The sequence below is a fragment of the Osmerus eperlanus genome, chromosome 5 (assembly GCF_963692335.1).
Source record: "Osmerus eperlanus chromosome 5, fOsmEpe2.1, whole genome shotgun sequence".
Taxonomy (NCBI): domain Eukaryota; kingdom Metazoa; phylum Chordata; class Actinopteri; order Osmeriformes; family Osmeridae; genus Osmerus; species Osmerus eperlanus.
Window position 1 is genome coordinate 10,850,595 of NC_085022.1, and position 22,181 is coordinate 10,872,775.

Genomic DNA, 22,181 nt, shown 5'->3' on the forward strand with positions numbered 1-22,181 from the left:
CAAGCTTCCCCCGTCAACATCAGTCAGGATCATATCCAGAGGAGTTCTATGACCTCGGCATCTGTCGCTCTCTATGAATCAAACCTTTCATTACATGCTGACACCCTTGTCCTGTGCTGCCTCTGCATGCACTGCACCATGGGAAAGTGATGAGCCAATGGAAACCTGACGAGTGACAGATAACTTGAGCTTGCGCAAGTCCGACCCACTCTGTGGCAACGTCGGTGTGTGGCGGCCCTGCCTGTCGCCAGCCCTGCCAAGAGCCTGGCCTGGCACACCTCGCCATATCTGCAACCTCACCCCCCTTCCCTGCTCCCTCCTCCCCCCTCACCTGGGGCAGCAGGCAGTCGGCAGGAGAGAAATCGTCTACAGCAGATGGGACCACTTCCGTTAGCCGGCCCATCCGAGCATTGTGTCCTTGTCACATGTCACTTACTCTTGTTTTTCTGGTCTGACAACACTTCAAGACAGGGTCTTTCAATGCTGGGCACGACACAAAAGGGCAGGGTGAAGGAAAGCTGACGAGGCTTCTCCTCGCTTCAGCTCAGGCACTCTGAAAGAGCCAGGACCAGAGAAGAACCAGATTAAGAGCCCACAAAGAGAACCCCTTTACCCCACAAAAAGGTGCCGCTACCCCCACAGCTCCCCATGCCACTCTCCTCCTTTCACACACACTGGAGCCCCAGTAGGTGATAAAAAAAAAACCTTCTCCATTCTGAGAAACTTATGCAAAGAAAGTGCAGTCAGAAAAGGCCATTTGCAATTTGACAAAATGGCAGACATAATGCTTTTACTGAAAAATGAAGACCTGTCATATTGTATGGCATAGAAAAAAATACAGTGGGAAGAAAAAATTGAGAAAAATCACGCTGGCCTGGTTTACGACAAATAGATAGCTCTATTGATTTTCTTTTTACAGAGACTGTCCATCTCTCACTCTTGTGATTATACTGACCTATTTCAGACAAAAAGACAGTCTATTATGGATTAAACCAATGTGTCCACAAAGAAAAAATAATTTAAAAAATAAAATAAAAAATACACTTCATATAATAAAACATAACCTATTGTAAAGGCAGAAAAAACAGTGCATGTCAATTTCAGCATTCTGTGTTGTTCAGGGAGGTGACAAATCTAGTTTCATACTGTGAATCATGTAACATAACAATCAGCTTCTGTTAGTACAGTAGGGACACTGCTCCTGCCTTTGTTTAAGAGGAATACTGCAACACTTAACAATTTGATTAAATGATATCAGAAATATTAGCAACCTTTTACATTAAGGTTAACTACCATGGGTGATTGTATTGCAATAGTAAAACATACTAGTTAAAAAGGAAATTCTATGCAGTTACAATTACACTTCTTTAAGGTTTAGCGGTAAAAGAATAGTGAAACTGGGGGGTTGGGGGAGGTGTGTGTGTGTGGGGGGGCTTTCCAGGGGTAAGTGGATGATTACATTGATCTTGTTTGGTAACACAAACTTCAACTGTCCCTGTACAACATCCACCTTACCTTACCCCTTACACCCTTCTGCTATAGTGTGCCATCTTACACTTTTATATCAACCAACAGTATACTGCTAACACTTAAAATACCATACACAGCCATTCCTATGTAACTACAATGTTTTTATTAGTATTTCTACTTAGTAACATGGTAATGAAAGTGACTTTACTGTTAAGTGTTACCCAAATATTTATATGTAAAAAAGATACGTCCTTCATATAGTTAAGACTGAACAAGATAGCCTTTTTTATTTTTGTTGGTATCTTTTTCAGTATTGTGACCAGATATCCACAGAGCTCCTTTCCCCTTTTTTCTGACTCAATCTTTACACCAGCCTTTTAAAACAAAATGTGCGTATTTTATGTTGTATTATCTACTGTGTACATATAGTGTTCATTTGATTCATATGATGTGTGTGTATTGCATGTGTTTTTGTTAACATTCACATGTGAGGGTTTATGTATTTGTGTCTGTTTATGTGTGTATATGTGCATGAATGCGAGTGTGTCAAGCGTGCGTGTGTGTGTGTGTGTGTATGAATACTGTGTTTAACCAGACTATCTCTCTCTCTCTGTTTAGCCCAGGGATCCCGGCTGGCTGATCTTCATTATCAGCCCTAGCTAAACAGTGTACTGGATGCACTTCTCACATGAGTGCAAGAAACAAATCCCTACAGAGCTGATTCAAGGCAACAATGTGATGAAACACCTTCAAACAAACCGAGATACTGGAACACTGAGCTATGCAGAGACAATTCACTCTGCCCCCAGCTATTCTACAGGAGTATACCTGTTGCCAAGCAAAATTATACACATTTGCAGGGTACAGCATGATTAAGGACCATGAATCTCATATTTGATTAACAGTAAATACTTTAAACACTGGATACCAATAAACATTATTATTTTAGTTGAGAAATGAATAATTCAGCAGGTGAAGCTGATGTACAAAAAACCTGAGCCTTTATCTACAATATTGCCATCAAAATGTAGCATTCTGAAAACACACTATAGATAATTGAGAGACATTAGGGTATTCGCTATATTTACACATTTAAACATTAAAATAACATAAAAATATTTCGTATATGCCACATAACAGCACTAGAAAACGCAAAATGTTTATAATATTCTATGTTAAAATATATACAATACACTGAAACGGCATGTGCTGTATGAAGTCTAAATTGTATCTAGATGTTAGTCCTGTTGTCTAAAACGGTGGCTGACTGGAACATATAAACAGTGTTGGTCTCTGAGAAGAGGAACTCTGTACCCAGGCCAGGTAAACGAAGACGCAGGGACAAGCCCATGTTTCTTAATCAGCACAGGCTGGCTGTCCACACAATAGAGATCCACAGAGGAACAGAGTGGGCTTGTATACCGGGTGTTTATGAGATGGAGCTGAAGAGCGGGGTGTTGTCTGTTCTCCTCTCTTACTCCTCGCTCTACTGGAGCTGGATCCGTGTTACTGCCTCCCTCTGGCCATTCTGGAACCCAACAGAACACAGAAGCGTTCCTCTGCACTTTCTCCTAAATCTCCCTATTTTTTTATGTTGTCATGTTTTTTCAATATTTCAAATGTACAGTATATATGAAGACATTTTCTTTTGTTGTTTTCGCAAAAAGAGACAAGTAATGTGACTGGATTTACATAAAATAACAAGCCAGTGGATAACAGTATCCAGCTAAACACAGTGTTCATTGTACTGCTGCAGGACTGTAACAGAGTCGAGAATGAGAGGATTAACCAGATGCAATCACAAAATCTTGATTCTCAGTAGTAGACTGCATCATGGCTGGCCAGTTTGTGTGTTGGAGAGTGTTTATTTTTCTTCCTGTTTGTGTGTGAGAGTGCTCTATGGTTGCAGTCTGCTATCAGAGCTGAGAGATACGGGCACTCCTGTCTGCAGATGACAGATTAGAGGTGAGACATGTCATCTCTGTGTAATCAGTAGGTGCATCTGCTCCACACCATCTCCCTCAACAGGTCTGCACAGAAACACATCCCACAGACCCTGCTAGAGAACTTTCTTTAGGGTAGCTGATATCAAATATTTCACAAATACACTAACACTACACACTGATAGGTATTTCTATTAAAAAAAAAACATTTTATCTTCAATGGTGACATACAGTAGAGTAGCCCTCGACAAAACCATTATTTTTCAATCTGTACAAGGTGCAAACAATTTACAATTTAAAAACACATTAATTCTCATGAAATCTAGCCTAATTCACTCTATAGGACACTTTAGTGGAGCCGTCTGCCAGGTAGTATCCCTAAATAAACATAAGGACTATAAAACTGTCAGGGAAAATGTAAAAGATAACCATACTTGATCCCATGTTGAGAATTACAGCTTTGTGGTAAGAGTTATATGGTCTATTAGAGTTGGCCCACCCTAATGGTAGAGAGTGTGTGCCTCCGATCTCTTCTCATTCCCCCGTCACTGCATGACTGGCTGGGGGCCGTGACAGTAGCCAGCACAAAGAAGCAAGTATCATTATCATCTGGAAACCTTCACCTCCTTAAAGCTGGGTACTTAACTCAGGAGACGAGAGCGGGGGGAGGAGGAGAGTTGGGGAGATGAGAGGAGGGGCTGCCAGGGAACAGCTGCCTTTGTAATGTATATTGATGAACAGACTCTTCCAGGGGTTTGATCGTTCAGACAGGGCACTGGGAGAGAGAGAGATACGTGTCTCTGTGGCCTCTGTAGCCGGGCCTGGGCTGGGGGGATTTCCCCTTCCCTTCCCCTACCCACTCCTCCCTGTCCCTGACTGGGATCAGCCTCTTTCATACCACAGGACCTCCAGGAAAGACATGGAGGGAGAGCACATCTAGTTTGGCGACGTGGTGACACAATCAGGGTGGACCTGCAGACCATTGATAGAGCTGGAGCCAGTGAGCTTACATGTAGGGTGGAGCCATCAACCTCATTAAGACCCCACCAGTCCTTGAATAACCCTTTCTGAACCCCAATAATCACCTACAACCTCCCTTCACAGTATCCCTGACCAGTAAATGGCCATAGAAAGTCTCAGTGACCACACACATCCTTAGACATGGGGAACTATGTCTTCCTGTCTACACGGCACATCAATCAGCTACTTGTTAAAGAGGTTTACTTTGATTTCCTGACACAGATGAGATGTGAATATTTCTCATTGAAATGAGATGGTGCGGCCGAGCCGCTGCCCAAGGCTTTGAACCCAGACTCCTAAACCATGCTCTTTGATTCCAGCCCCCTTCCAGTGTGGAGGTAGTTAGCTCTGTGCTAATTAAGATAGCAGTGGGGTGCTGGATAGAGGGTCAAAGGGGGGCTCTGTTCCACCTTCAAGAGAGGGAAAGATATCAAACACGCACTTCAAACAGACACTCCAGCCCCCTGGACAGGCAAATAGCTTTGCGAAATCATCCACCTGACCTCTGTGTGTTCGTTTTGAGACACTCAGGTAGGGCTGTCTGGAGCAGATGACGGGATCTTGCGGCCTGCTGTCTGAAGCTAGGAATGATGTGTTGGAGAGGATCATCCTCCCAGCCAGGAGGAAATGAGGGGAGCAGCTCCAGGGCTGCTACAGAAAAGCCCTCTGGCCTTCCCTCTCCACCGGCTTCATCATCATGATCAGAAAAAAACAATAGCCTTCAGGGCTGGCCTAGTCTGTAATGTTCTCTCTCTCTCTCTCTCTCTCTCTCTCTCTCTCTCTCTCTCTCTCTCTCTCTCTCTCTCTCTCTCTCTCCTCTTACACACACACACACACACACACACACGTGTGGACACACACATAGACACGGGTATTGCTGTGTCTTCTGTTAAGCGGCTCACATGTGCACCACGCTGGGTCTGCCTCTGTACATGTCGTATGTGCCCGGTAGGCTATCTGTGTTGGGAGTACACAGTTTACCCAGCCTCTAAAGGTTACAAACAAACCCCATCCGCTTTTTTCTGTAGAAAGCTTTGCCTGGAACAAAGAGGAGCTTCAGGACCCTAGCTGCTGTACCAGAGCGTGATGTCGGCAGTCATGAGACAGACTGTAATTTACAATTTCCTTTTAAGGGTTATTATCATATTCTCCACAGCATAAATCTCAGATGATAACAAAATTGCAATAAAGCAGAAAGGTTGTCATGAGGGAAACTGAAAGTAAATGGATGTGTGCTATTGCAGGTTTGTTTACTCATGGTAATGGTATTCACAGTTCAGTTTCTGCTGTTGTTTAAAGTGAAGGGGTTACACTACTGTCGTAAAAGTATTTTTACCCCTGTGTAAGGTGTTGCAAAGTGTGATTCAGAATTCAATTATTCATGTTTTGTATAAATAGACCATGGAATTTGTAAACATTCCAACCAAATAAACTGTCAGTTGTACATTTTCTGTCCAGTAATATTGTTATACTGTAGTGCTGAGCATCTGCTTGTTTTTGAGCCCTCTCAAAAATCAGTTGAATAAATATACATGTATTAAAATATTGGTACTCACAGGTGTGTGTCTTCTTTGTTACTGAGATACCTGCAACGAAAGAGAAACAACACATTTAGAAATTCAGATTATGAATAAAGTCTAATTGAAACGATGATGATGAAGATCCTGCAGCACTACCTACTACTGTACATTCTCCAGATCAGGCTTAAACTTCCCTCACTGCTTAATTTTGAAACCTGAAATCTCCCAACACAGACAGGCTATCAGACTGAACCCTCAAACATTACAGAATATTCAGAATAAACAAACACGTGTAACACCCTAACATATGACCTCACAGCACCCAGGAAGTGGGTGTATGACTAAGCCATTCCCCCCCCCACCCCCGCCCCTCCACCCTTTTCTCTACGAGTGTCAACTCATCTAACTCTGCCTCCACCCCCCGCCCCGTCTGCGAGGCTGCTCTAATGCCCCGAGAGGCCGGCACACGCGGGCCAGCGCACACCCAGCCCTGGTCCCCAGTGGGCCCCTGCATGCTCATGCTTTGCAGGGCGAGAGAACACTAATAGATCCCACTTGTCATGTGGAAGTAATGGCTAATTTTTCTACGGTTTGCATTTGAAACTCATGGGGGTTGGAGAGCAGACATGATTCAATAATTATTGCTGAAAAAAAAAGAGAAAGCATCTGGCCAGAGATAACGATGTTTCAGACACGTTTAGAGAAGGGGGGAAACAAGTCAAAGAGCAACGAGGGGGAAAACAACTCGAGCCCTCAGCCGTCTGTACATAGACACACATCTGATATCAACTCCATTGAGCAGAAAGAGGGAAAACAGTCACCTAGGGGCCTGGGCTCTGTGATTCTACTCTATCATTGTTCCAATGCTCATGACCATAAACCGGCGCCTGGCCAACTGTGACAATATGCAAAGAGAAAAACACTCGCACAGCAATCCTGCTTTAATTCCAGAAGTCAATCAACAGTGAAGTGAATGTTGACCTCTTGGCCCATTACTGAGCATTGGTATCAAGGTATTGGAGGAGGCATCTTTACTGTGAGGTGCATTTGTTTTGATGATTGGAGCACTGCTATTTCCATCTGAGGAACATGTCTGTTTCCTTGGAAATTGTAGAAGAGGTAGAATAGAAATAGGAGAATAGTGTCAGGAGTTCGAGGAAAGCAGGGAGCTTTTTCCTGGCTTAGCCACAGATCTTTCAAACACCATTACAGATACATCAAGCAGACACCCAAGGTGTTGAATCGCAATCAGTTAATGTTAGATTTAGAATCTTGAAAACAACTAGAACCTTTTAACTGTAGACACTAAACACTATTCCATACACTGAATGCATGGAAATTATATGTTAATAGCACTCACATACAATTTCACAATATGGGTGGCATTGTATCTGTTTGCAAACAAAACTCAACAGTAAAATATATATCAACCTTTTGTTTATATACATTGTAGCGGGGTTTGCTCGTGTAAAGGTAGAAATACTTAATGTATAATAAAGTCTCGGGGCACCACCCTAATATTGGTTTAGGACATTAGGGAATCCTATATTTAAACCTCCTTAGAATCCTGTTAAATGTGCCTAAAAACGCCTAAACAGCATACCCAAAGTAAATTGAAAGCTGTTCTTGAACCATTTGGAGTACATGCATGTAAATGGTCTCTTTTGAAAGCTGACACTCTGAAGTTATTTCCCCTGTTGTCAGGACCCCTGTCAGTCCTGACAACAGGACTACTAGTGTTGAGTAATAGAAGTTTGAACACAAGGAAAGTGAAAGTTTCTATTTCCGCCTAGATTTTGTTTTGAAAACTAGAGGTGGTAGGTATTAGCTGGAAGACAAAATTGGACCACAGGTTGAAGCCTTACCCAATTCAAATCAAAAGTCAAACATGATACCACAATATATTCATATTTGACACGTTTTTATAAGAGTACATCCAGGCGTTTTCTAAAAGGGCCTTTTGGACGCACAGACCTAGTTGGCTTTAGAGGGCTGTCAACAGGGCATGGAAGCTCCTATTGGGTCAATCTTGGTGTCAATCGAAAGGGGAGGGTTCAACGGACATTTTGACACGTTCATATTGTGAATACTCCGTTGCTAACCGGAGATAAACAAAGTAAACAAGTTGTTTCTTCCATCGGCTAACTTGCATAATGAAACAAAGGATAATGGCTATTTATGAATGTAAAACATTGTATTTGGACAAACTACTTTACATGGTTAGATACTTTGGACCCTTGGGAATGTACGCAGATCAAGTTTTGATGGGTTGTTTGCATACCTGGACGACACTGAACCTTTGAGGGTAAGTAGAGACCTTTGGCTTTGGCGTTGTTTACAAAGTGGTGACTGGACAAAGACGTTGACTATACTTGTTGTTGAAATGGTTTATATATCTACAAGCACAAGAATCGTAGCTTTCCAATGATGTACAACGTGTAGCAGTCTAAAAAATATATTTATTAACATTTAGTGCGTAGTAACTGGGGGAGGAGGGGGCAGCGTTTCTGTATTTTTTAAAAGATGAGACTGACTATTACATATTAACCGGACCGGATCTTTAGGAACAAATTCGTTCTAAGTGTAGAGCCAATCGTAACATTAGTGAACACGCACGTCAAATATCTTTACAATTAATTTATTCAAGTAAGGTAAACAGATCGTATGAACAAGTTAGATTATGGGTTTGATATGAGAGATTGGTGTCAATGAACAGAATGATCTAACTTAAAGAAAGACAGAAATTGTACAGTCAATGATTACATCCTTACAAATCATAAACAGAGCTCACGCCAATGCCATGTCGGGGAGGAAAGAGCGTTAGCCATAGTTACGTTTGATCAGGGGTTGATCAATGAGGTTGAGGCCGGTTTGCGCCAAAGGTCCATTTGAAGAATCTGAAGTCAAAGCGCGGCTGCGCTGCAAGGTCATGTGACTGAGTCTGCGGGATCTCAGTCAAGTCGCAATTAGAATTGCATTTTTGGTTCTTCTGTTGAAACGTCCAGATAGTGACACGTTCACTATGAAGTTGAATCTCAGGAGAAGCTTGGTGACGTCCTTTGGAACGCAAATCCTGATGGTGTTCATGCCATGGTTGGTTTCGCTGGAGTCAGAGATTGATGGTCATCTTGGAGTTTTATACAGTTCAATGTTCGAGGGAGGACCTGTCTGGGGTCAGACGTTGATTGGGGGAAGCTTCTCAACTCCCCCCTCCTTCCTTCACATCTACCAAAGGTGTGAACTGGTCTCTAGCTGTTTCATAATGAGACATGAGACAGAGGTGGACCACATAGACCACAACAACAGCAAGCTTGAGCTTTTTACATTCTACTGAATAATTATGTTCAGTGTACCTTTATTGGCTGTGTCTCAAACCTGTTTCTGATTATCTAACATGCTTCCTACCACTGTCATGTCAAGACGTGTCAAGACGTGAAAACAAATCTGTACACAATGTGCTTGGACGGAAGAGGAAATCATTACTGTTCAAAGACTCACAGGCTTACTCAAAGAGGTGGCCTGTTGCTAGGCAGGGAGAGGGGGGGGACAGAGATCCCACTTCCTCCTCTATGTGTCATCTAGGGCCATCTGATTGGAGGTGGCAAGGGGAAAGGGCAGAGGAGCCAATGGGTGAGTCAGGCAGTGGGCGGGAGGGGCTTGGCTCAGGGCTTTGACATTGGAGATGGCTGCCAGGATACGTCCAGCCCACTGGATGGCAGGTTCAGAGGTCAATCTGAAGGTTAGACTCTCCTTTACTGACAAACTATCTGGCACTGGCAACCCTTCCATTTGAATGAACAGTCCCCTACGTAAAATCTCAGATACGACTGTACAATTTACATTGTATCGGTGCCTACTGCGTGCAGATACTGTGCCTGTGAGCAACTAGAATCTTCCCTCATTTCACTATAGTCGAATATCTCATTTGCTGCAATTGAACGCGAGACAACTGTCATCTGTTAGACAAAGATCTCTCAGAAGTTAACCAGCCCTGGTAAACACACAGGGTGCATGCTCCTTCAGTCTCTTCTCATGAGAATTTCAGCCTGGTGAGGGAGAGAGAAACGGTGTGCAGACTGCTGGAGGTTAACCTCCACCACATTTATCTGCAGGGGGGCACACTTCCTGTAAACATGCCACTTAGACGGGGTGGGGAGGGGCCGCCAGGCGGAGCAGCGGCCCAGCAGCGGCCCAGCAGCTTGCCGCCGCGCTGCTGAGATGCGGGCGCCGTGGCAGGCGTCTCAAAGTGACAGTGCCTGTAATGAAGTCTGAGTCGTGCGGCAGGCCGTACGTCATAATTCCCGCTTCCTTAACGCCTGACAGGGAATGATTATCATGGATGGTTATTGTCACCCTCCCCTCCCTGGGAGACGAGCCATGCTCTGGGGTTGTTGCACCGTGACATTCAAAGTTACAGTCTCCTTCATATAATGGAGCTGTCCTCTCAGCGCGCTAATGGGAGCGATCCATTTAACCTGTGCCAGAAACACACAGACGAGGAAGTTCCTAATGCAAGGCCTCTCCCGTGGGGACGTCACTCTCTCCCCCTGGCTGCTCCCTTCCTGCTGCTTGATTCATTGACTGGTGCTCCTCACTTCTCCTCATTCACTGCTCAGTCTGGGGAGACAGGGAGGCCCACTTCCTCCTGGCTTGCTCGCCACATCAATGCTCCACACCAGACGCACTCAAGGACATGGCCATCACTGTGAGAGTGGGGCCAGTCAGGGGCGGCAAGGTTCTCTAGTCCTTGCGACCCATAGGCAGAGTCCACTCTAGCCCACTATAGTCCTACCTATCCTAATCACAGGGACAGTATTGTCCCTGGGAAAGTATAACAAATAGTCCTGGATAGAAAAAAGAAGACACATTTTTTATCATGGGATGTGACACAGAGAGCGCCAACATCAACACACTCACACCAGCACACACACCACATGCTTGAGTGTCCATGAGGAAGTGACAAGATGTGTGAAAGGTGCGCTTTATATGTAAGCTACACAGGTTGGATTGAGAAAAAGTTATTCTAACGCTATAACAATGTACACAATCTGCAACATGAAGGGAATAAGGCAGCTCCGTGTTCTAACTTTGGGAAGGCCGAGTTCTATACACAAAGTCATTTCAACAATCCTCCCTTCTGAAGTGACATACTTAGCCTTATTATACCAGTATAAACTCTAAATGTGAAAACGTAATGATTAAAAAGCATAATGATTCTAATCTGCTGTCCCCCTAATACACTAAAACACTTAATCCATAGAGAGGCCAACTCTCTGGGGAGGCTCAAGAGAAAAATGACTTCTCTGTCTCCAGGCACTGTTATTTCTGGTCATTTCTAATTGGTTTTAACTAAAAGCAACTACTCAGAGGTTCCACAGGTTACTCCAATGCATCGCTATGGAATTATCTGCAAATAGAAGATTTACATCCAAATTAGATTTAGAGGACATTGCAACTGTCTTTCAAAAAACAAGAAGAAACCGAGTGAGCATAAACATAAAAGTGAAATCACACTCACAGGCTTGATCATCTCAACCAGGGAGACATATAGAGTTATCATAGGGATACAGTAATGATGACAGCTCTCGTTGACCAAGAAGCGTCTGTCTTTCACCGGCCCAGCCCTCTCTCCCTACATGTGTTCCCAGACTGCTGCACATCCTCTCCCATGGTGTGGTTCTGCTTTGTTGGGCCTAGCTGGCGGTCTCCAGGTGAGTCGTCAGCGCTGTTTGGTGGCTCGTGAATTATACATGGCAGCAGAGGACTAGATGTGGCCCAGGAGGGCCGGGGGAACAGCAGGCATGGCTGGGAGGCAGACTGAAGACTGACGGAATTTTAATTGTACCGCAGGGAACAGGACGATAAGCGCTATTGTTATTGGTGAGCGGCTGCTGCACAGGTTCACCCAGCTGAGTGCTTAAACAAATCGCGGGGCTCGTTGCAAAAATAGTCCCCTAGCGGTGTGCTGTACTGAACAGTACTGTACGCGGAAGCTTCCAGACCCTGCACGCTCTGATCCAAGGCTAACACCAGGAGGAAGGCTCATATCAATGATGTCATATTAATATTGACAATCATTCTCTCTGAGATAAAGAGCTGACAGTTGTGCTAAAATCTAGCCTAGTGTTGTTCTGCAATGCTCACAGAGGACCAATGGAGGAGAGCTTAGTAGCAGTGGAGCGAGATTGGGAAACAATTAAAAACAACTTCCTTTCCCTTTTCATTCAGAAAAACACTAGTTGGGCATTGGGCTGTTTGGAGCTAAGGAATTGAAGAAGACAAACGACAGGCTCTCGGCTGCTCTGAAGTAGCTGGCTCTGATTCTGGCTGTGCTGTACTGTAATTCTCTCCTGAACAGGGCTCCCCAGGGGAGGGTGAATACAGAGAGGCCCTGAGCGCTGGTCAAAGTGAGGCCAGGGGCACAGTCAGGCCTCTGTGTACTGAGGGAGCAGGCGGTTCCCAGCCTGTGGTAATCTCTCTGTGATCCAGCTTCAACCACACATGAAACCCAATCGCCTCTCAATCCTCCCCATAAATAAAGCCCGGCCACTTCCAGAAGACCACCCTGACTGACTGTGCTGCTCTACACTAGAAGATCCACAGTCTGTAGTGGTCATGTCCAGGGCGTGTTCAAGTACTACAGGCATATATGAAACACACACTGAATACATTTTCAGCTTATTGTACATATACATTGAATTTGCAATGCCTATTTCAAACAAACTGTACTATTTGCGCATGTGTTACTTTTGACATGGGCTTGTAACGACTCTTTGCAAAATATAAACACTGCTTACGTTTGCAGTACTGGCAATGCCTGGTGTACCTGGTGTTTTTTCTTTGTGGTCTGCTATTGTGCATGAGCAGTACTGAGGAGAGAGTTGTCACACAGTAGACAGTTCCTACAGGAAACCACAAGAGCAGCGTGCATGTTGACACAGCGACACTTCTTCTACCCAGGAGCTCACACAGACACTGACCCATCTGAATCTATCTTGTTATGAATCTCATGGCTGGCTTCTTCAGCCCTCATGTGTTTTATTGCAGCATCTTACCTCATGATGGCCTTTACCTGAACATATGATGTGATAACTTCCAGTGGATGTGGGGCTAGATGACCAGTGACAGTGTGCTAGCAGTATGTCAATACGGTACTGTGGAGCTCACAAGATAACTAGTAGGCTGCAGACACCTACTGTAGGAGAGTGAAAACAACAAGTGCCTCTACAGACCAGAGGTCAGGCTACTAATGCAAGGTCTCTCAGGTACCTTGGAAAATGAACAGACTATATTCAAATCCCATTCATGACTATCTATTTTGTTCATGTTAATACTATGCTGAAGACGTGTCTAATGAACTGGACTCCATTGGGAGGCCTGTGTATGCAAAAGGACGAGGCCCAAAAACTGTGGAGTCATGGCTGCTGATAAGGACTTGGCTCTAATTACTCAGATGGGAGCAAGTTGCGGCCCCATTAGATCTGGTCTTAGCCCTTGCCAATAAGGCAAACTGGCCCTATGAAGCCTACCATGTAATGAAACTTCCTCCGAGATGAATTACATGTCTGTCAATCCTCTAATTAATATCAGGGACTTAGACTCCCGACTGATGCTCAGAACAGGGAACCAGGAGACCTAGAGAAGGATTGAGGGGCTTGTGAGCTCCGGAAGAGTAAAGACAGGAAGAGAGAGAGAGGCAAGCCAGCTCCCTGCTACAGCAAATCACTCTAGTCATGGCTTGCATGTATTTTTCATGTATTTCATAATTAAAACCTGCACATTCTGTAAGCCCTCCATGCAGCACAAGGATCAAAGGTACCACTATTAGCGTAGAGTTCATCAGAGGAGCCACTCTTCCATTTACAGGCAACAGCGCCATGCTTAAAACCCAAACACCCTGTAATTACAGACATGTGTGATAGGGGGACAGGCAGGGAGCTGGACTATGATTAATAGAACACAGATCAGAGTTTCCTCCCTCTGTTTTTCAAAGCTAACACAACAGAGGACTTTACACATGAGTATAAGCCATCCGTGGCAGATAAAGAGGCCGATGAAAGACTGAATCCATATTTCCCACATCCACACTGAACAGGGCAGGTGCCTGGATGCCTGCTGCCTTCTCCCATATAAATGTAATCAGAGGACAACACAGAGGATAGCACCTCACAAAGCCCAGCTCTGTGAGGAGCAAGGAAGTGTTCCTCCTTCTCATGGTTTAATCAACAGAATGGCCTGTGTTTAGTTATTTATTTTGTCCCACTCACTCCTAAGTAACCGGAGCCCACAGGGCATTCCATATGAACGGGCCGCCTGTGAGACATTCTTTCCATGGAGGTGCAGCTGACAGAGGAACAGAGGAATCCAGTTTCCCTGTCCAGGCCACTGGCATTATCAGCAAGACAAACCATGGCTAGTGGGCATGGTTTGCAGCAAGTAATGGTGGTGTCATCATCCCTTATTTTCGTCTCCACAAAACAAGTCTGATGTAACAACTTAGGAGAGCAACCGCACAAACAACGTATACTTATTACTAAAATTGCATATATTAAGGGGTCATTTGTCTGCCATTGCTGTGTAATAGCATGTAAAGAAAATCCTGACTGCTTATGAAAGATATGCAATAATTATCCCCATCATATGGTCCATTCATATTACAGTGGTTAAGTTGTTTGTGTTCACTATATTACAGTAAAGAGGCCCAGGCTGGAGCCAGGAGAATCGTCACACGCAGACCACTGCTTTCCTCTCAGCTGATGGGGTCAGCAATAGTTCAGTCTATTGTCCTCCACTGACGTCTGGACGAGGTAACAGGAAGGGCTGCTGCTTTATTAAGTAGGATGACAATCCTGATAAACACAGTTTGGTTTCCTGAGCTGGCAGCAGAGTGTGGGGGACGGGCAATAAAGCTGAGCCAAAGCCAGGCAAGTTGCTGAGGCCAGGAAGGAGCCAGGCCATTAGCACTCTTTATTGTCTGTCCACACAAGCCAACCACTTCACACCAGCTCACATCCATCTGACTTGTGATTGATCCAATCAACATCACTGTTGATGGCTGGGCTCAGACGGACAGCTGTTTGACCTTTCAACCTTCCCAGTGGTGTCTAACAAGTGTTCCTGGACTGCAGGCCAATGAATTTCCAGTACCACTGTGGTGATGAAATGATGTACAGTAGGATGTATTAAGATAAGGACTGGGTGACGGACTGGCACTGAAATAAAATGCAAGCATTCTCATTTCCTGTACCTTTAAAGTTACGTTTTTATATAGATGCTTTTATCCAAATTCAAGGCAACATACAAAAGAGCATATAGTAAGTTCAGCATATCATCAAGGTTAGAAATGTGTTTCTGAGTTTCTGAGAAATGAGTTCTAACAGTATTACAGTGGTTGATGGCAAGGAACAGTCTGATACGAGACAGTGCAACAACAGCATCATCTCTCAAAACATCACAAAAAGGTAATTTGTATAGATGCAGTGCAGATACCAAAAGAGTAATGCATAGATTATGTGCTGTGTATGGTGCCCTTCTATGCATAAACTACAGGCACAAACACACACACAACTCCCACACACACAAACAAAGACACACACACATTCAGTCAATCACCAACACACATATTCACTCAATTACTAACTTCCTCACTCCTTTACTCACTAAAGCACTCAAAGCAATGCCAAAGGCATAAAGGGTTGTGGGTCTATGGTTAAACCTGTGCCAGGTCAATAGCATTAGGTATACCTTCTCTCCACCATATATAAAAGTAGTAGCCATGACGGGCAGTAATAATTAATGGCAAAGTCTATAAGCATTCCATTAGGTGCAAGCAGCTGTCATAAACATCTTAATTAATTTACAAAGCAAGCAACTAGGGAATTATGGCGACGTAAAAATCTGCTTCCCTCTGCCGCTCCATAGCACTGGAACAGATCGGGCTTTTAAATTTTTAAACATGCCTTTCATGTTCTCTAGAGCACGAAAAAGCCTTTGAACAGTCAGCTTGTTAGGAAATGCACCTAGCAATCCAGCCAGTACCTCTGGGTCGTCCGAACCACACAGTGAGGGGAGGCCGGCCTTCGCTCTTCTGCTCCTGCTGCTTCTCATGGCTCTTCATCTCTCCGTCTATCTGCTCACCTCCATCATTTCTGCAGCTGTCTGTGGTGCTGGTTGCCCTATCCTCGCGTCTTCCTCTCTGCCTTCTCATCCTCCTTTTTTCTCTGCCTCTCTCTCCCTTTGTCTTTCTCATTACCTTTCTCTTAAGACCTGCTTTAGTTTCATAGCTTAGCCTCGCTGGCAAACAACAGAGAATTAGGAGAAAGACAACCCACCGGACCACCAAAGACCTGCAGCACTCTTCAGAGAAAACTGACCATTTTATCACAAGTCAAAACAACTAAGTTATCACAAGGATTCCGGCTCCCTCAGAACAACAGCTGCCCCTGTTGCTGTTGCGTCCTCCACATATGGGTTTGTTGGGAGTGTCTATGGGATTGTGTGGGCAGTTGCTCTGATAGTAGATGTATTCACTGCAGGAGTGGGGGAACGGGGGCACATGAGGGTAAGACATGCCCCCCCCCTTTGCCCTTAACCTCCTCTCTCTCTCTCTCTCTCTCTCTCTCTCTCTCTCTCTCTCTCTCTCTCTCTCTCTCTCTCTCTCTCTCTCTCTCTCTCTCTCTCTCTCTCTCTCTTCCTGAGAGGTCTGGATTAAGCTGCCTACTCCATTATAGGGAAGGCTTAAAAGTGTCCCCCCTCTCCAAGAGAGGATATCAGCCGCTGCTGACACTAAGTAGGGCTGACCCATCATTCTGGAGCAGGGCTATCAGTCGCTGGAACAGCTAAGTTTAAGGGAAGCACTCTGTCCTGAGACTCTTTCAGTGACACTGTGCTGGGTGGTTCAGATTAGAAAATCACAGACATGCAGCATATTAACTCATATTAGTATTCCACTGTTTGTTTGTGTGTTAATTAGTCAAATGCGATAGATCTAGATAACACTGCTAGTATTGTCATTATTTTGTTATTGGCTCCCCTTCTTGCTGTCACTCTCTCTTTCTCTCTCCATCTATCTGTCTGTCTCTCTTTCTCCCCATTTCAGCCGATGCTATATTTGCTTAACCCAGCCAGTGTGACAGCACTCAATGCTAAAGCACTCCCAAGGCAGATGATCAAAGTCAGCAGTCAATTCAAATTACAATGCATTGATTTGATGTTTCCTAACCTCCCAGGTCTTTATTTAACGCTGCCAAGGGCCTTGAGGAAATTTCACAGCATACCTCATCTCTCTCTCTCGCTTTGACTGCCCTCTGTTTTTCACATACGCTCCGTCTATCTCTCTCTCCTTCTCTCTATCTCTCTCTCTTGCTAAATTTGACCCTGAGAGGTAGATCAAAGACTAAATCACCAAACCAGAACATAACCAATGATCCACTTCCACTCCACTAAATAATCCCTGCTACATAAACTGTGAGCAATGCTTGGGAGTAAATCACCACAATTATTTCATACAGTACAGTTAGTTTGACGCTCATCATTTATTCATTTCCTGTTCTTTATTTACTTGGCTTCTACTCTGGTGAAATCCTGCCATTATGCTCCAAGGGGATATTCCGAGCGCTGCCATGCTTTATTCAATTATAAAAACCTAATATAGTGGAAAGGTGCACCCTGAATTATTTCACACGTTCTCTGCCACTGTCTTGCTTGTTGCTTTCGTGGTGGGATGTGTGAACTATCCGACTAAGAAATGCTTCCTCCGTTCCCTGGCCTTCACCCCAGAGCATGGTTTAATGATGGGCAGTGTGTGTGAGTGTGAGCGTGTGCGTGTCTACAGTATATGTGTGTGTGTGATTGTGATCTTGTGCTGAGTGTGTGTTTCTTTAATGTTTGTTTGTGTGTGCTTCATGCCATCGTGCTTGCTTTTGGTTGGGGGGAGGGGGTGCTGTATTTGCAATGGGAGCCTGTCAAAAAGTCTTAGCATCAGAGCCACGGCACAGTGACACACTGACCTACAAGCACAAAGGAAGATTTCATCTGCCTCGAGATACACAGAGAAGGAAAAAATAAATACGAAATATGAATTAATGTAAAAGAGGCATTCCTTAAAACAGCATTAGTCATCACGGTTGTGTGCAGAGCACTGCATCTTTAATTATTCCTTTAGAGCCAGACAAAGTCAGCAAGGCGTGAAGAGTGCATATCGATTTCTGACTTGAAGACAGGACACACTAGGACACACCAGGCAGGGAGAGGCTTGCAAGACAGGCAAATCAAAAATGGGGCTCAATATCCTATTGAGTCTCCTACTGAGAGACACCATGCAGATTCTGTTGTACAGAAGATGGAGACTGCTTTAGTGACCATGGGGACGAGATGTGAGGGCGGGTCTAAGGGGGAGTGGGAGGTTGCTACTGGCTGACTTGCCATGCCACACTCAGGAGTGGCAGCTATTGAGACAAGTCACAGCCAGAGGTCCTTCCCATTAGAAGTACGACCGGAGGAGGTGATAGGGTACACTTCTGCAGACGGAGTTGACTAGGGCCGGCTGTGTAAATGAGCTGAAGGGAAGCGGACAGCTGAGTTATTTACAGACTCCTTGGTGATTGATTTGAGCACAGTATGAATTGCTATTTGGGTGCTGGAGCGTTGTGCTAGACAAGGGTCTAAGGTGGCCAGACATGTTCTTCACACATACCCAGATTAGTTGCTCCAATGTATGTCCAGCCAATAAAAAAAAAAAGAAAGAAAAAGGAAAAGAACATTTTCAAAATCAGAAAAGCAAATAACAGATTTTACTGGGAAAGAAAACAAAAATTAAGTGTACTGTACCTCACTTTTCTATAAAGTGTTGACCGTGATAATAATACCAGGACATTACTGCCAATACTGACACCCCTTCCCTAAAAGTAATGTAAATGTCTTAATGTTTAGAATAAACATGAGTCTGTCTCCTGGGGCCGAGTGATTACGGCATTGTGCATGTTCTAGAAATGAATGCTAATCCTCTCAGAGCAGAGCAGTGAGGATCTGGAGTGGTGCTGTATTGTTCTTTTATGAGAGGGGCTGAGAACACAGCCAGGACCCTGTCGGAGCTGGGAAAAGAGAATTCCCAGCTACATGCTACACAGACAGTACATTTAGAGATGAGAGCTGCAGCAGCAGCACTTAACTAGGGAAAGGCTGAGGTAAACCCACCAACCCCACCACGCAGGACTTGTCAATGTCTAGCCAGGTTGCTCTGGAAATACCCTGGTTAAAAATGCATCTGGTGAAAGGAGATGGAGGTGAGGTGGAGGAGAGATGGATGGAGGAGAGTGGAAGGGAGGTGGAGGGGAGAGCGGTGTCGGAGAGATGGATGGAGGAGTTGAATTGAATGGAGTTAGAGGGGAGAAGGAGGAGAGGTGGAGGAGAGATAGACTGAGGAGAGTGGAAGGGAGGTGGAGGGGCTTTGGACAGCCTGGTGCAGCAGAAGGCCTGTTCAGTGCCACTACTGCATGTCTCATCCCTGCTGCCTCCCTTGCACTTACATAATTCACACAACCAAGGGGAGGGGATGATGCGCCACGGGGGGTTGACGTCCAATTGCGTTTGGCCATGTGGAGAGAAAAATATGTGTGTATACGGGGGGAGTTTGCACCACAGCGGGCTTTGATGGCTACACAGTGAGACTCCCTACGATGTGCTGAAAAGGGGGTGTGATAGCCCGACCCCCTCCCAAACCCCCCATACCCATGCTTTTATGAAGCCATGTGGAATATGGATACAAGGGAAACAAGACGAGGAGTCGCAGCATATTAGAGGTGCACTGATCCAGACCACGGCATGGTTATTTATTAACTCGCCGAGCTTAGCTAACTGCCTGCTCAAATGAGCTCTGGGTCTCACTTGTGCCCACCACTGCAGTATCAGCCCCAACTACTTCGACAGTAAAAACTGTTGATGTCATGCATGCAACCTTGAGGGACTTTATTGGTTGAAATGAACTTCTCACTCTGTGTGAGAAGTTCTGATTACTTGATGTTAAGTTCACCCTATTGATCAAGAACATAATGTGTAATTCAAGTTTATGTGTAACTTGGGCAGAACTGTATCATAAGCAGATGGTCGACTGCACCACAGCCAACATACAGTACTACAAATGTAATTATTTGGCAGAGGCATCATTATAGATTCAGAAGAAAAAAACACAATACAGCACAGTAAACTAAGACCACAGCCATGCTTACACATCTTACAGAGTTAAGTCAGTGAAGAGTGTGATAATGATGTCAGTAAATAGATCCTAAGTCACACCAAGCACTTCTTTCATGTTAAAATCTCTTCCATTTATTGGCACCAAGACACTGCGCCCGACAATGTTTTTAGCCAATTTCAACACCTCACAGTTGGGGCGTCAACACATTGAAATGGTGAAAAGAAACACAGACTTTTAACAGGGAAGAAACACATCTCTTGAAAAAAAGCAGTAAGAGCTGCAATTCTCCAGAGTGAATCCCCCTTATGTCTTCTCCTCTGTGTTTTTGGCAGGATGAGCAGCACACAGGAAAGCGCTGGTAGACAACACCTTCTCTACCTGAAGAGAACATCTTAGCTAGGAGTTTAGGCTTGGGAGACTAATAGGAGCCTCTCACTTCAGAAGAGGGGAAGGAAAGGTTAGACTTTCCATTGGCTTACTCTGTTGATGCCAGGGCTCTGGTCTGAAGTGTTTTGGTGAGTTGTTTCATAACTTCAGAAGCCATTTAGGGAAGTGCCAGGGAGAAGCAGTGGAAGCTTCTGGAAGCATTTAGGGAACAGGCAGTGAGCAAGAGAAGTGGAATGTTGATGTGGTCATTACCAGACAGTTCCTTTCATCATTCCAGAAACTGCCTAACACATACACTCTTTCTCAGTGTCTTCAGAAGCTCTCAGCTGAGAGAGCCTAAGCCTCTTGGACATTTCGTTTAGAAAAACGAAATGATGAGAAAGAGCAAAAGATTCCTGTGCGTATGCCAAATCATGTCTGATAAATGTATCTTTTTCTAAATGCTGGCTCTGACTCAGAAGGCATTTTCAAGTTGAGATGCAAAAATGTCAGCCAAGACAAAAATGATTATTTTCACAACCTGCCGAAACATAAAAAGCCCATCTAAAACACAGCCATATAATTATTTCATGAATTCAAATGAAAAACACAAAAAGGATGTTTCAAAGAAAATTCACATAAAAAGACAGAACAAAAATTATCTCGAGGCATTTTTTTCTGTTCTTCAGTCTTCGGAAAAGAGAAATTTATTTCTGCCTTCATCTCTAAAATGGATGCAATTTATTGCCTCTCCAAAGCTCATTTTTCACTGGCTTGCAGGATCCATGGGCCATGGCAGGCAATGCATATCTGCCTGCCTCCCTTGGCCTCGGGTGCTAATATGTGGAAACTGGCCCCGGGATATAGAGACCAACCAATGGAAGAGGAGGCAGAGGGACAGAGGAGAGAATCAATCCCTAATCGCTGAGGAGGAGGTAGGTGGGCGTGGAGAAGAGGAGAGAAAGAAGAAAGAGAGAAAAAAGGGAAAGATGTGTGTGTTTACCAGCAGACATTTGGACACTGTCAGCTGACTGCCAGAGCTTCAGGATTTCAGGGGGAGAGGAGGTTATATAACTATCACAGCATTGAATCAGAGAGACAGAGGGAGCAATGGGTGTGGAGCAGTGAAAACAGAAACAACATATTGATAGATACAGTAGACACACAGACGGACAAAAAGACAGACACACAAAAAGACATACAGACAAAGAGACAGACAGACACACAGACAGACAAAGAGACAGACACAGACAGACAAAGAGATACAGACATACAGAAAAGTGCCGCATGGGGCACATCAGAAGAATCAGACATTAAAGCGATGGGGGAAACATGGACAACAAAAACAAACAGAGGCTTCGGCAGACTGTATGTGAAGTGTGTGAATACCCATGCGGAAAGTTAAACATGCATGGGGGTGCACTGATGTGAGCACAGGTTAGGGTTCAGCACATCCATCATGTATGCATTATCTTGGCACAGAGTCCCATTTAAGCAATGCTTGCATGCCCCTGAAGTCACATGGCTGACCATGTCGCTCTGAGCAGTAGAGCTGTTGGGCTCTGTCCAAGCCAGCAGAATGGAGCTTCAGATCAGCCAATCCCCACTGCGAGCCAATGCCCACTGAGTCTCCTACCAGCCCTTAACAATCTTCTCACCCCTGTAAAG

At 44.6% G+C, this 22,181-nt stretch overlaps 1 protein-coding gene across 1 annotated transcript in view; it reads right to left on the reverse strand.

The window, feature by feature from the left end:
- Positions 1 to 22,181, reverse strand: part of roraa (RAR-related orphan receptor A, paralog a) — a 161,034-nt gene that overhangs the window by 52,013 nt on the left and 86,840 nt on the right. Inside the window, exon 2 of the mRNA XM_062461588.1 lies at positions 5,990 to 6,019. Coding sequence (XP_062317572.1) covers positions 5,990 to 6,019 — 30 coding nt within the window. The remainder of the gene's footprint in view (positions 1 to 5,989; positions 6,020 to 22,181) is intronic.